General features: G+C 41.3%; 1 protein-coding gene across 5 annotated transcripts in view; it reads right to left on the bottom strand.

The window, feature by feature from the left end:
• Window positions 1–157: 157 nt before the first annotated feature.
• Window positions 158–16,031, bottom strand: part of exoc2 (exocyst complex component 2) — a 34,295-nt gene continuing 18,421 nt past the window's right edge. For all 5 annotated transcript variants that reach the window (XM_086089868.1, XM_086089869.1, XM_086089871.1 and 2 more), the window contains 20 exons: window positions 15,065–15,146; window positions 14,861–14,963; window positions 13,343–13,461; window positions 10,310–10,420; window positions 9,119–9,243; window positions 8,984–9,052; window positions 8,743–8,900; window positions 8,553–8,674; window positions 7,225–7,286; window positions 7,025–7,105; window positions 6,595–6,654; window positions 5,357–5,418; window positions 5,197–5,263; window positions 3,939–4,055; window positions 3,241–3,382; window positions 1,683–1,738; window positions 1,113–1,235; window positions 969–1,030; window positions 591–650; window positions 158–511 (listed from right to left, as the gene is read on the bottom strand). In XM_086089868.1, the coding sequence (XP_085945994.1) occupies window positions 418–511; window positions 591–650; window positions 969–1,030; window positions 1,113–1,235; window positions 1,683–1,738; window positions 3,241–3,382; window positions 3,939–4,055; window positions 5,197–5,263; window positions 5,357–5,418; window positions 6,595–6,654; window positions 7,025–7,105; window positions 7,225–7,286; window positions 8,553–8,674; window positions 8,743–8,900; window positions 8,984–9,052; window positions 9,119–9,243; window positions 10,310–10,420; window positions 13,343–13,461; window positions 14,861–14,963; window positions 15,065–15,146 (1,875 nt within the window). In that variant the 3' untranslated portion in view covers window positions 158–417. The remainder of the gene's footprint in view (window positions 512–590; window positions 651–968; window positions 1,031–1,112; window positions 1,236–1,682; window positions 1,739–3,240; window positions 3,383–3,938; window positions 4,056–5,196; window positions 5,264–5,356; window positions 5,419–6,594; window positions 6,655–7,024; window positions 7,106–7,224; window positions 7,287–8,552; window positions 8,675–8,742; window positions 8,901–8,983; window positions 9,053–9,118; window positions 9,244–10,309; window positions 10,421–13,342; window positions 13,462–14,860; window positions 14,964–15,064; window positions 15,147–16,031) is intronic.

Raw genomic sequence — 16,031 nt, forward strand, 5'->3', positions numbered from 1 at the left:
CAACTTCAGCTCATGAAATGGAGCTTACAGGTGAAATCTTTCATCCCAAAAATCAAAGGCACGGCCGGATGAGTCCAGCGGGGAAGAACTTTGACCTCCGAAATTAACGCCAACAAATGAAATGAGCAAGGAGAGAGACTCAAACACGCGGGTCATATCAATTCAAGTGGAATTCATTCCATTTTTATTCGACAATAATTGCACAATAATGAGCGTCGACGTGACATTTTGCAACGCACAGTGAATCAATGTGCAAATGTCAGTTAGCGACATTAGCATTAGCATGGCGATGATGATGATGAACGGGACCGTCCGACACATTAGCAGGAAATCCGTCTGGTGGTGAAGAAATGACATCGGCGCACATTCCAGCTCAAGCTCGTTAGAGATCAGAAACAAAGAGTGCGGGCGACTCGTTCATCGCTTGAGCGGCAGGACGCAGGCGGGCTTGAAGCAGGTGAGCTGGAGGTGCATGCCGCTCTTGAACGTATTCCACAGTTCTTCCAGCAACCTTGACGCGAGGCACGCACGAGCCAACCATTACGAGCGTCAGACAAAAACGTCATCGGAATGTGCACGAGCGCACTCACTTTTTATCAGATGCGCTGTGCAACGGCGGGAGGGCGTCCAGAGCCATCTGGAAGCTCACACTGTCAACAAACACTCAGAGTGAGGCAAAGTAACAATAAGAATAAGAGTAAGAATAGAAAAGGATTTCTGCTAATTGTGTTGTGTAAAATTCTATTCAATGGAAGAAGAGTTGCTTGGCGACAAATAAGGGGAAACAACTGCCAAAATATTAAAGGAATAAAAACAAGTCAAAATAAAAATGGATATTAAAAAATAATTGAAAAAGCAAATACAAAAAAATATATAGATGGAAATAAAAGCATATATATACATGAATAAAAAAATAAAAAATAAATAACGACTTCCTGTCCGCGGCAGCGTGCGTTGGTCGCACTTACTTGCTCTCGGCATTCAGGTACGCCGCGATGGCATCTCTCAGGGCGCAAAGCTCAAGTCGAGCCTGAAAGAGGTCAAAGGCGACATTTCACTTCTGAGTCGGTCGGGCTCTTGCGATGAGCGCGAGAGCGTGTGATGAAGAATACCTGCAGGGCGCCGTTTTTGCTGAAGGACGGCACGCACTGCATAAGGCGACACAGCTCGTCCGCGACTGTCGCAAGGATTTTGGACACCACGCGAGGAACCAAGTCCTTGGAGATGGTGAACACCTGACAGACGCAACGTTGCGGATGGCAAAAGGAATGAAACGTGTTGAAGGGACACTTGACTCACTGAGACATTTTCAGCAGTTTAAAGTTCATGTTTTGTCTATAATTCATGTTGGAACTTCATTATTTTCCTTGTACAATTAATAACGTTCGAAACAAAATTGTTCCACTTGCTGTCGACTGAAGATGACATCACATGTGCCGAGGAAGTAACGACCAATCACGGCTCACCTGTTTTCTGGGTTTGGTCAGCAAACTGAGCCATGATTGGTCGTTACCTACTTTCTTGACATCATCTTCAGTCGACAGCAAGTGGAAAAATTCGCTTTAAACGTTATTAAGTGTACAAGGAAAATAATGAAGTTCCAACATGAATTATAGACAAAACATGAACTTTTTATTGCTGAAAATGGCTCATCGAGTCAAGTATGACTTTAATGCAAAAACCTCAGCGTGAACTGTGATGATGTTGACCAGAGCTTCTTTTAAGTAACTCCTCACTCCTGAAAAAGAAGGAAAACACGCAATCCTAAATCATGACTGCAAATTGAGGACTAACGACGCCGTCAATGTGTCACAAACGGAACACGCATACTTGCAGATTTGATGATATAAAAAAAATCATTTTCAATATTTTCTCAAAACATGTTTGTGTGTGTTTTTTAGAGGGGGGGATTCTTCCTAATTTCTTTGGGTTTAAAAAAAAACATGAATAGTTGAAAAGTAATTTTAGCACAGCATCCTGAGTCAATCTTTAATGCAAAACCCTTTTTTGTTGTTGTTGTACATATAACATAACATCAGAGGTCCCAGTATTGAACCCTGTGGAACGCCATACTGTATATTCTATCATACACATGAACTCATCTAATGATGGCCAAATCATTTGTGTGTGTCTTGACCTCCACCAAACTGCTGAGTTTAGGATCGACCGAGTGCTGTCACTATTGAATATTTTTAGAATCGATTAATCAAGTAATCAGATTCATTTTAATTTTGCATTCAAATGTATTACAAAAGCACCCCCCCACCCCCATTACGGTTTATTAACCGGTTATTGGTGTTTATTTTGTACTTCATATTCATATAATGATTAACTAAGAAGGTAAAAGTAAAAACAGATGTTTGCAAATGTCTTATTTTGATGACACACAGAAAATAATCAGTGTTCAGGACTACAGAAATCAGCGAACAATGACTGTTGATATCCTGAAATGAGAGGATTTGGACCATTTTCAATTACAAAATGGCTCCAAACGATGACTTGATTATTAAAATAGTTGTCGATTCATTTGATAATCGATTACTTGTCGATTCATTTTGAGAGCTTTAGATCGAACCCAGGTTAAGAACTACTGGCGTAATGCAAAAAAAACCTGTCAAAATATGAATTCGGTTATGTTTTTAACAGGGTGACATTTTTTTTGTAATGAACTAAAAAGGTAAGCGATTTAAAAAATGAAGCCTTTTTTTCCATGTCTAGCATGAACAAACATTAAGTCTCACACTCATGTGCGACAAGTGAAAGTATCACATCCTACAGGTGCGGTTCTGGTATTCCAAAATGTTCCTCTTTCACATCCAGGCCCGCACACACAGGCAAGACCAAAGCAGAACAAGGTTCGACCTCATCGTCATTTCAAAGATGTCACACACATTTCCTTACAAGCTGTGCAAAGGTAAACCACATTTCATCTGAGTATTGCAGCACCAACACACACACACGCACGCACACGCACACGCACACGCACACGCACACGCACAGGCCAAGGTCGTGTGGCTTTTAAGAAGATCAAGTGACTGATCTCGGTGCTTCTTCCCGTCAGCTCTTGGAGTTTACACGACACAAGCAAGCAACGTTTTTTTTTTTTTGTCCTCCTACACGTGCGCCGAGACATTTGTTTATAATACAAAGTGGGTCAACCCAGCTGAGTTTTGGGGGAATTCCTGTGCCGCCGTTGCATAATCGTCGCACGCAAATTCATTCGATTGCGCTTGTACGTACCTGCGGGAGCGGGGCAGTCTCTCCAGTCAAAATATCCGGCGTAGATACCCGGTTCGAGAGATCCCGCGATGGGGTCGGCCCTCCTTTCGATGTACGCGTCAAACAGTTTTTCATCCAGTTCCCGAACAGCCGCGATGCTCACCTGAAAGGTGCCAAACACACAAAAAGCGAAGCGCCACTCGCTCAGGTACGCGGGTGCGACCAGACAAAATCGACACGTCAAATGGACTTGCGTTGACACCGCCACAAAAAAGTCACTCATTAGAAAAAGCAGGGCTGGGCAATAAAACGAATGAAATTGATGAATCGTCGTTTAAAAAAATCGAATCGTTGAAAATTTGCTAAATCGTGAAATTTAATTTGGTCTTCTGGATCAGTAAAAACTGTTTACATATTTATACGCTTTATATGTTTTTTTATGCAAGAACAAACAGAAGCTTCTGACGTGAAGAGGTGGCTTAAAGCAATGGTAGTTATTACAAAAAAACGGCCAGCAGGTGGCAGCAGAGTATAAGAGATCAACCAGGGCCATGTTGCAAAAAGCTCTTTTCCCCACTGCTTTAAACAGAATTGGAAACTCAGCTATATTCTAATGCTAATTGCTTCAAAACGGAAACAAGACTTTTTTTTCCTGATCAAGATAAAAATTGTTGGGCCCGATCGCCCAACCCTAATTCAAAGTCTTAAGACTGACTGACCCGCGTGATCTTGTCAGCGCCCGTCAATCCGTGTTTCTCAAAGTGGTCGGCCAGGTTGAGGAAGGTGTGCCTCTCCAGGTAATGGCAGTTACTGAGGATGATCAGCAAGCGTTGCTCCTACAAAGACAGGAAGGAACATGAAGGGACGCTTCGCATCTCATTTGATGACATCACAGGGTTTGCATGCAACTCACGTCCGACTGAATTTACATACGCACAAATATACATACTTATGCAGTGTGCATATTTATGTGTTTTAAAGCTGGGCCTCCATTACAAATTTTGTATCTGAATTAATCACATGATTTTCATAATTAACTCATGCTAAATTAATCGGACGTTATATTTATTGTAAATGTACAATAAAAAAAGTTGTTCATACTTTTGTTGATTAGCGTAAAAGTGGACAAATATGCTTAGCAAATACAAATGTGGTTTTAGTTCACTGATTTTTCTGCCACTGAGCAGCGTTAGTGTCTCATGTTGGACATTGTTGGCCAGAAGAGTTCATTCTTCTTTTAAAATTCAGAGCAATTGCTATTTAGAAAATGAAGCAACTTGTGGATTTTGTTCATTGTAAATTACAACTAGTTACCAGTCCCCGCAAATACATATATTTTTATCACCATTATTATGGCTAAATTGTGTTATAGTATGTCAAATAAAGCTTGAACAATAATTGTATTGACATTTTGAATGCTGCTGAACATCGTATTTAATTCTTTGTAACGCCATTTAAAGCCTTAATTGCAGCCAATTCCAGCGGACAACTTTTAATGCTTTTTCATAACCCGCGGAAACCCTGCACATATAAATAAATAAATAAGTACATACATATTTGTGAATAAGGTTAAAGGCCAATTAAAAAATATATATAATTACACTCGATTTTCTTCAATGTTTAATGTTGTTCTTACATTCCAAAAGTATTGCTGCAAATTCTTGACAAACACGTCAGTCACTTCGAGAGCTTTCCTTCTGCTCAACGACCATATTTGGGCTGGGGAAACCCCAAGTGCACTGGCCCCGCACACCTTTACCAGAAGCACCGCGGCCTCCTCCTCAACCAGCACTGATGAACATATTTGCAACTTACAGGAAAAGGAGGATGTCTTTTTGCTTGCTTCTTGTCCACAGACAGAAACTAGTTTGATTACATTTTGTGGTTGAAACGATTCCCAAATCAGTCAGGAAGGACCGCAGCGTGTTGACATGCAGTTTCAAAGAATACAAAAGAATAAAAAAACATTACGCTTACAGATGTTGGACTGGAGCACCCCTGCATGTTGTTAAAGCCATGTGGAGAGGACAGATCCATGGGAAAGCTACAACAAAACAGTCGTTGACATCTTCAGTCACTCACGTTGACCGCAATTTCCGATCTATCGTCAGATTGCAAAATGTTTGAAAGTACTTACCGAGATGCAGACACATCTTCATCTCGGTTTGTGCTGAGCTGTTCCAGGCAGCTGATAAAAACCTAACGTGGAGATGGACATTGCGGTCAGGCATGTTAGGAACGACACGCGACCGGACCGGCTCGCTCCACGCGGACGTTGCACGGATGCGAGGCAAGAGCTTTTCATGCACTCGGGTCCGATCGTCTGCCGACGCCTTCGCAGATAATCTTTGAAGAACGTTGAATCCTGGAGCTGAAGATTGCTTAAATGTAAGCCACTTTATGGCTTTATTGTCATTTTGTTTGTAACTTATGATACACATTTATATAACATTTATGCCGCAGCTGTTTTACATGAACGATATTCGTAAACACCAAAATCCGGCTTAAACTTCGGTAATGGTTCATAATGTATGTAGAAGGTCTTCAATTAAAATTTTATTCTTATAAATGAATTTCCATATTAACCTTTTAAAAAAAAGTCATTGCTATTTAAAAAAAAATGTTTTGTTGAATGTTATACTTGATGAGAAGTAATAATAATAACGCATGGGATTCATATAGCGCTTCACAATGGAATGGATACATTATTCATGCACTCACACATTCACACTTCAGAGGCGTGGCTGCCAGTGTGCGCCTACGGCCCCTCCCACCACCACCACCAAACATTCGCACCTTCCATACACTAGCACTGGAGGCAATGTGTGTCAAGTGCCTTGCCCAAGGACACGACGGCACATGACTCGGGGAGAGCGGGGATCCGACAGCCGACCTTCTGGTTTCTCAGCGGCCGTCTCGAACCCGGAGCCGCGGCCGCCAGTCCAGTCAACTGCCACTAATTGGCGTTAAAAAGATTCAACCAGGTTGAAAATCCTCATTTGTTTACGCTGCACCACTTAAATTGAAAGAGTCAACATTAAAGCTTTTCGTGGCTGTTTGATAAATATTTTCATTAGCAAACAAAACGTGAAAGTAGGAAAGCTGTGAAAACGCAGCTCAAACCTCGCCACTCGATTGTAATCCCAATTCAATTCGCACGCCGCTGTACATTTTCATTTCACACCACGCACGCACGCACATACAAGTCAAGTGATGGGGCACGCAAATGGTGGCTGCACCCCTGATGCGGTTTTGCTCAAGGGCACCCCGGCAGTCGTCAGGACGCAGATGTGCATTCTTATCAGATGCTCAGTTGGTCGGACTGCGCTTCAAAATGAAAATGCTGTTTTCCGACCTTTTCGAAAAGATACGTACCTTCATGATGCCCACGCACACGTCCGTGGCTTGGTCTTGAACTTGGTCCAGCTGTAGTATCTGTGAAAACATGCTACATGAATAAAATAGCACTTGCTCTATCTTTTTTTAATTGTGATTATAATTTCAATGGAAAGTTCAAGACGCGGTTTTAATGGTAGTTTTGCGGATCATTATTAAGTACTTGAGTAGATCTAGCACCACTTGAACACTATTTAGGAGGACACCCACACGCGGTATTGTTTAAAAATGGCCACTATGTCGTTTTAACAGCAATGTCTTTTGGACGGAAAGGGTGAAAAGTTCAAGGATGAAAATGATGAAATGGAAGTTGAAGTGCCGTGAAGTCAGTGAGAAAAACAAAAGTCAATGCAGCAAGCATGAATTATGTAACATTGCGAAATATTTCTGCGGCTGATTCCGATCTTACGTTGATCTCGCCTGCTTTGTTCTCCAGAGGTTCTTTGAGTGACTGCAGCATGTGGACCACACGCTGTTCAAACTGGGATGGCTGACCCAATCCGGAACAGAAGACCAAATAGATTCACCGTAAAACACGGACTTGAACTAACTCAACAGGTCGAAAAAGATAAACGATTCATTCATGAAGGAAATATGCGGCATCCTTACCAGTCGAGTGAGGCCTTCGTTATCTACCGCCCAGTCTTCCTTCTCGGCGAGGCTCCTCACATCTGAAATGAGCAATGCATTTTTTTCCCACCAATCTTGAAAATAGGATGAATGCTTTGTTTGTTTGTGGCGGCAACAGCAAGCCAATGTTTTTCATACAAATGTTAAATGGTTCTCAAAAAGCCATCCCTCCATTTTCTATACTGTTTTCAGGTCAAGCTGGAGCGTACGACCAGTTGCAGTTCACACAAATCACTGAGGGAAAAAAAAAAAAAAAATGGAATTTGCATGTCAATCTTATCAACGTAATTCCAGTGGCTTCAATAAAACCACAATGTGATCAAAGACGGGGGAAAAACCCAACAACTCTCAACCAAGATGACTGAAGTCACACGGCAGTTAAGTGAAAGTCAGCCACTTTTCACAAATCGACCGTACTTAACCACAAGTGAAACTCAGCTTTAGCGTCACAAAACTTCCTCTATTATTTTTGGAAGATGTACACAAAGGTTGAGGTCTGGTGTTCATCTTGTATTTCATTACCGCACAATTGGTCCTATTTTCAACGAGCGCACTTTCACATCTCCAGTCCAAAAAGCATTCTACCTGCAACGACATCGCCGTAATACCATTGGACGTAAGGCTGACGTTCATTTTCCTGTTGCAACGCAACTAAGCCCAGTTAGTTTGGAACCTGTTAGAGTAGACAATATTTATATTCTACTCTTTGCGTGTTCAATTAACTGAATGGTGAGATTCTGGTGAAGAAGTCCCTTTGCAAAGGTATCAAAAGCTTTTGATGACAACAATTGAACTCACTCAAACAGTGGTCTGTTCAGATTGTGTGTCCTCTCTACTCCGGCACATCATTATTTATTGAAAAGTGGGTGAATACGAAAAGTCTCCTCCCATCAGCCCACAGTACATTTGTTTACAACTCAGTGAATACAAGAAAATCCCTTTCTCCTCCCTCAGCAAGTTCCCAAAAATACAAATCAGATTAGAGAAAAACAATACATCAGCCTGTGCCTCTCCTCTTCCGACCGACAGAGACCGGTACTAGACTAAACTCCCTTCAAGATAGCAAATGGAAGAAACCCGTTGCCCTTCTTCTGAGAGTGAGACAGATAAGAATACAATTCTATTCATTGAGCCATACTGCTATAACTAAATCCAAAACGGCTAAAATATAAATTAAAACTGAAAAACAATGTTAATAACTTAACAAACCACAGCGGGAAACAAACAAAAGGCACTTAGCGGGAAACAAAGCGCACTAATGGCGGTAGTGTGAAAACTCTTTTCGGATGATGCCAGCCGTCCCTCACCATGTGTGGCGTGCAGCAGCGTCACCATGAGGCAGTGAACTTTCAAGTCCAGCAGCAGATCCTGGATCACCTGCAACAAATCGTTTGGGATCTCCAAGGCGGACAAAGCGTCGTAACAAGCCCTGGAGAAGGAGAAGCAAGCGTCAGAAAACGGAGCTAGAGCAGATGATTGCTTTCGAAGTTGATCCACCTGACGGTGTGAATGATTTGAGTGAGCCAAGCGCCGGGAAGTTCCGTCTTGTTCTCCCAACCTCCATAAAGGCTTCGCTCCCCTTGTGGCAGCGTGGCGGGAAGGAGGGCCCCGCGGACAAGCTTAACCAAGCGATTGGTCACTTCCTCAATCATTTTCTACTCGGACAACATGGGACAGCGTTAACGGGAACTTGAGATTCCAAAGTAAGCCCAAATATTGCAAGGAAGATAGCACGTACTTTAAAGTCATTCTGCCTTTGTCGTGCATTCTTCTTCGATTTTTCCACTTGTCCAGATTTCTCTCCAGTCTGCAGGAAAAAAAACGGTGAGATGAATACAACTCTGGGGATGTCATGATTTCGGTGATTCTTTACCTCACTAAAAAGGCTCCCATTAACATAAGAGATCCAAAGCTTCCAGAAGTTGGGCAGCTGGCCAATCACCACATCGGAAAGCTTTTCCACAAACTGCACCTGCTGGGGGGTTTCAAAGCGCCAATCTGAAAGGGATTTAGAAAACGACCAATCAAAATCATGCATGGCGTCTCTTGTTTAAATGTTGGCCCTGAATTATACGGCAAAAGTTCCTGGAACACAATTCAGAGTGCAAAGTGTTCCCAAATTAAAGTTTTTGTTTTTTTTCAAGGCCAACTCTGGCGACGATACACATTTTTTTCCCCTCATAGTTGAGATCACTGTTATCACTCGGGTCATCGCTCCTATTGGACAACTAGAGACTCCAAAAACAAGCAGCACTTCATTTCCTGTCATGTGCACACCACAAGTCATCAATAAATGCTACAAAATTGTGCGCGCTCATCAGTTTTAGAAAAGCCACAAAAATTGTAGCGTTTCTTCAATTCAATTCAAATTTTTCACATTTATTTCAAAACTTTCAATGTAACAATTCTATAAACTAATTCAACAGCATGTTCTTGTGCTATATATATTTTTCCAGTCATTGTGCTTTTATACATTAAAAAAAATACAGACAGACTGAGATGATTTTATTGAACAATCCAGATTGTTCCACAAACTGACACCTTGAGTTGAAACCCATCGTTCTTTTTGTTTTGTTCCATATTTAGGTTTGGAAAAAAATGTCTGTTCCTCTTAATTTGTATTCACTTTCCCTTTCTTTAAATTTGATTTGTATATTGACTGGTAACATTTCCTGATGGGCTTTATTCATTATTTTAAGGCAGTTTAACTCCATCAATTTATTAACTTTTTTAAGTTTTTGGATTCGTGTGGTCTCTGTATCCACATCCAAAAACGACACAAATAGCACGTTTCTGTAGAAGAAAGATGGGTTCTTTACGTTGGATAACTAATTATATGACATTTACTATTGAATTAATTGTGTGTTACAGAATTTGAGCTTTAGCGTCACAGACACATTTCAGTTGTTTACAAATGGTTTCTGACATTTTGAGAATTGAAAACAAATATGAGAATGCCACATTTCCAAATCCAGACATAATCAGGACTGCACGGCGTATATCCAAGACGAAGAAAGGCCCTCATGACATGTGATGTGATGTGAAACGCGACTGCGGCACTCACTGCTCGGTCTCGTCGTGTGCAGGCTGCCGCCTCTCTTCACAGATGACGCGTGGGCCAGCCTGCCGAGAGCCGACGGACGGCCATCCCCCCCCTCCAGATCCACAGCACAGACTGAAACATACAGCAAGAAAAGGTGAGGGGACAGCAGAAGACAAATGAAGTCAAAGGAACACATACTTCAAATAGCAAACGTCCAAATCAGACATTTTGATTTTTGACATTCCTCCATAATCTCGGAAGGCTTTCACGCTCAACAATCCTCTCTTGATTTTTTTTTCTTCCGATCCAGCTCTTCTAAGAAGATGGCCTGTTCAAAAAGGGCTGTAAGGTCCATGAGATCCACACAAAAGCTCTTTTTCATGTCATCCTTGAAGCCCGAAATCCACCAGATGGCAACAGAGAGCTGTGTTGAGTTGCTAAATAATGTCGGCCCTCAGCAAGTAGCTTGTTTGGAGCACTAGCTTTAAAATACCACAACAGACACCATAAGAATAATAAACAGACAATTTCATACTGGCCTCATTACACTGCCTGACTATAATATGCAAGAAATAAGACGAATGCCAAATCGCTAAAGAGAAGTGCAAATATAACGCTGCGCACACCATTTTGTATAATAGAACAATATACATAACTAGTATAGAGCCTGCATCTCTCATATTCCATAGATCACACGTGAGCTGTAAATGTTTGTCTTATTTTTCTCTCGTTAGAGGGATGAAAGCGTTGTGTTGTTACAGGTGTTCGCTGAGAGGCGCCGACAAGTGCATGCGTGTGCGTGTTGAGGGAAGAGGGTGAGAGAGAGAAAGAGAGACGGTCAAGGTATAAAAAAAAAATAAAAAATACAAGAAGCTCTAAAGAGTGATCGGTTTCATATTACATGAGTGCATGTTCATTTATGCAGAAGGAAATTTGTCTTGTTCAGATGTAGCGCAACTAAGTTAATATCTGAAGTTTTTGCCGTTTGACTTCCAATGTCGCTATTGGAGCAGGCAATCGCAAAGGTGTTAATTCACACCCTTCCCAAGTAGTACTGATTGAGCCTAATCACAACCTCATGTCTCCTTGTCAAGTTCCCAACAGCCTCTAATTATTCGCCGACAAACGTATTTTCCTATGAACTAATTTTCCTGCAAATTGTATTGACATTGGCAGAAGAAGCGCTGTTCAGGAAATCGGAGAACTGCAGCCTATAATTGAATCAGGCACAGTCAGATTGGGTTCACACATACGGAAGCAACTTCAACTGCTATATTCTTTCCACTTACATAAGTTACGGTAGATCATCACAACAACAATGCCTGCTGACAAAAACACGAAGGTTTCATTGTAGGCTGGAAAATATGTAAAGAAGAAGAAGAGGCCAATGTCAAGTGGTGCCTGTCGGTATTGGTAAAGGGGATTCAGTTATGCCAGATAATGGTTGTGTGAGTGTGTGGGGGGGGGGGGGGGGTGAGGGGGAGGCTCAGGCATGCAGTGGATGTGGTTTCCCCAATTTGAAGGTTGCCCGGGTGAGAAGGGAGGGATCTTTCAAGATTTCAAGACTTTTGGCCAAGAGGTGAGCAGGAAAGAGCACAAGCGCGGAATAGCTACCAGCTGGGGAAGATAGTTGCGCGTTCGAAGGAAGGGCAGAAACATTTCTTCCAAAAGGACAATGACAGTCATTTCTTTAACTCATTTGCGTATTGATACGTTTTTTTTTTTGTTTTTTTTTTAAATACTAGAGCATACAGAAGGCTTTGATGCTGCCTCTGACCTGAAGAGGATGGTTAAAGCAATGGTAATTGCAAAAAACGGCCAGCAGGTAGCAGCAGGATATACGAGCTCAACCAGGGCCATGTTGCAAAAAAAGCTCTTTTCCCCACTGTTTTCAACAGATTTGTAAATAATGATGAAACTTAGCTATATTCTAATGCTAATTGCTGTGAAATGGAAACAGATAGAAATATATATTTTTTTCCTGATGAAAGAAGAGACTAATCTTTATCTTGGTAGGTTCCATGTTTTTACAGCAATAGAACACAATATTGTGTGAGCCTTGCAAAATCAGTCAACATCCAGTAAAAACAGCCGGGAGCGAAGGGGCTTGCTTCAGTGAAAATGGCTGCCAGTGAATGAGTTAATTGGAATAAAATAGTCAAGGAGAACTTTGATGAAATCACTTGAGGGTGGAAAAAAATAGGCCACTGACCTGAACAATTCAAACTTTTCTACAACTTACTCCATAAATGCTTTGTTTATGAGAGCGGTAATTAGTTTGTGGTCACGTCATTCAACAGTTTTCAATTTCACACAATAAACAAAATATAAAGGAAAACAGCTTTTCCTCAAAATGTGCTGAGGTAAATGATATAATACTTCTTTTTTTGTAAAAGGTGATTAATGTAGGTTAATTAGGTGCATATTAATTGCAAATCAGCACAAATAAAAATGCCACAGTCTGTATTGAAAATCACACGATTTGAACAGTGAACAGCGTGCTTGGGAATTGCTGCAATGTTTTTGTTATATAAAATTGACATCATGACAAGCAAGACAATATTTACCTGTGGAGAGGCAGCAACCGGAAATCACAATTACTTTCAGTAATAGTGAAGCCACCCACTTATAATTTTGACTTCAATGCTTTGAGTGTCGGGCAGTGACAGTGCAAGTGTGCCGGTAAATGTGTGTGTGTGGCGAATGACCGTTCTTCGTGGATATCTTTAAACGACATTTTTGTGCCGGCTGTTTTGGTTGGGTGTAATTGTTTCAATCCATCTAGAACGCTGAATGCGAATTTGCACGGCCAAGCCCAGGAAACCCAATCCGCTCGCTTTATCTAATTCATACATTCGAGAAGATAATAAATATGCGAGCAGGCAGGCGGGCAGCGGAGGGTGACGACGGAGTAGGGAATGTAGACCAAGGGCGGTCTGTCGGCGGCAGCTGACTTCCCCTAAATTGTGACTCACAGGACATCTACCAGCTGCCTGCTAGGAAATGCTTAACAAAAAAAAAGTTTTTTTTTTTGTTTTTAATGTGAGCTGTTACCTCTCTGACCACCGATAAACTCGTCTCTGCAGTCTTGCATCAGCTGCAGGATCCATTTGTGCTGAGCGTAGATGCACTGCCATGCTGGGTCACCGGGCGCGTGCAGGTCAGACAGGTACCTTTACAAGGAGACCCAAAAAACATGCGTGTCACAACAAGTTCATTTCATTGGCCACATTTCGCTTTCTGTACGATCACTGCAACAGACATGATGTTCTGTCTTATGTTTTTACGCAATTTCATTTAGCTAAATCAACATTAGCAGAAAGAAAGAATTGATCTCTACAGGTTTACATTATCAAACAGAAGCAGGCGTATATATTTTTTTAGTATCAAGGGAATTGCAACAGACAAGACACAAAAGCAAGTAATACATTATATTGGTTCCTGACCAACAATACGGCTAGCCCGCGCTAATCACGGGGACGGGGACCGAGCACGTCCGGAATAGAATAGCAAAAATCTGTGTATAACTGATGGCCAGCATAATTGCAAAAAAAAAAAAGGAAAAAATGTAAACCCCCTAAAATGTTGACTAAGCGGGGATATATCATTAAAAAGCATTTTCCACAAAACAGGTGTTGACTAACAAAACAATATTGAAAAATGGACATTGATCCAATATAGAATTGAAAGAAATGCAACCTATTTATACAATCCTCACATATTAAACAAGAAAAAGCAATAACAAAAAAATACTCATATTGGAGAATAGATGACCAAATAAATCCATCCTCAAATATGCCGCTACTGGATATTGATCATGCTCATTGCATTTTAAGGTTATGCATTAAAAAAAATACAGAGAAGGGCATAATTTAGCAATCTATCAAACATGTTTCCACTTAATCCATGATCCATCCATCAGCACTCCTGACTGGTCCTTCCTTCTGCCAGCAATTAATTTCCCTCTTCTGACGTGACTCATCCTCGGGGCTGCGGCGGCCTGGCTCCTTCTACCGTCGTCATATAACTAAGCCGCACGCTTGTTTCTCATTAGCTCGCATCCACACGCGCACACGTACATCTCCGCCTGTTCCACACGAAGGGGACACGAGCGGAGATGGGGATTGACGCAATGTGGCCCGACACATTGAGATGAAAGTTGCGCTGCAAGTTGCTCTCTGCAATGGAGGCCGCTTTGTCTTAGCAATTGATAAAGTGCGCATGACACATGAGGAAAGAATTCATTCAAATGCATTCTTCCCTTACAATAAACAGGGTTAGGGTTAGGGAGATATTGTATATGAACATCACAAATGATAAAACAGAAGACCTGATATGTTTCTTCTATCACAAATTTTGATCATGATTATTCATGAATGCAAATGAAGACAAGTCAGATGCAGGTCATCATTTTAACAAATGAACAGGAAAACATCCATAGAAGAGAAAAAAACTTCATTCATCTACATTTTAAAGAAAAAAACAGGACCAACCCAGATAGATTGTATATTAAGGTTATGATAATATCCCAAAATATATATCTATTTTTTTAATCAAATAAAAACAGGAGACCTGATATATTTCTTCTGATCGTGTAGCGTTGAGGGAGTCTGCAGCAGTTTTTCCAGAAGTAAACTCCTGAGAGCCCTGATCCTTGTCTCAATCTCTGCATACACTTGAAAGCAGAAAGACAAGAAAATAATATTGATGCCCCCCCCCCCCCCCCCCCCCCCCCTTTTTATTTGCAAGTACACAAATGTGAGAATACAAGTGTACCTTTTTTAAAAACCGGGACCTCCGTATTGCCAAAAAGAGATTTTGCCTTCTCGTAGTCATTTATCACCACATCATAATCTCCCTGTAAACACGGTTAAAAATATTGAACGCAACAGAGGACAGTCATTTGTTTAATACACGTTGTGTATTAAAAGTTGTTGTCGTCCTGACATACGACAGCATGACAATTACTAAAGCATTTTACTGCTTATAATTTAGCTGCACAGACACACAGAAATCGGATGGAAGTCAATTCTGTAGAAATCCATAATGACAATGTTTGCTTCAGTTAAATGATCAGTATACCATGAACGTTATAGGACATCCTCAGCTGACTGTCATGTGTGCCATGTGAGCAAAAAGGCATCGGGTCCCAGGGACACATCGCTCAAGTTTATGGAACTACAGCGTCGGGTATGGTATCAGACATCAGCTTTCAAGTCATCGGCTGTCAGGAAAATCTTGGTCATATTTATGGAATTGCACCTCAGACTTCATCTGGCCTGTCAATGAAATTATACAAACCGTCAGATAAAACTTCCTCACAAAAAAAAAAGGGGAAACTACACGCACGGAAAGTAATTCAGCTGTGCTTCCATTATTCAGTGAACAACAAAGTCCACTTGCTAGCCGACTGACGTCGGTGATGGTTTGTAAGGCCGTTGCGTCATTTTATTTTTGGTTTATTCCGGCTTCATTTCGGTTTACAGTCATTTGCATTTGCAAGGTGCAAAAGTGGCCTGGTGGAATTTGCATGAAGTGAAACACCTCTGAAGTGTCTGAAGTTGTTCAAGGGAGGAAGTTCAAGTCTGGCATGTTTTGTCTGCGGACGTGTGCTCTGATAATCCAAGGAGCAATTTCATAAACCCGATGACTTTGATCCTGACACCTGACGACTTGAAAGGCGATGTCCGATACCTGATTCTGTAATTGAATAAACTTGTAAATAAAACGATTGTTTGTTTGC

The sequence above is a fragment of the Leptonotus elevatus genome, chromosome 11, assembly GCF_054856555.1.
Source record: "Leptonotus elevatus isolate MCC_2025b chromosome 11, RoL_Lele_1.0, whole genome shotgun sequence".
NCBI lineage: Eukaryota > Metazoa > Chordata > Actinopteri > Syngnathiformes > Syngnathidae > Leptonotus > Leptonotus elevatus.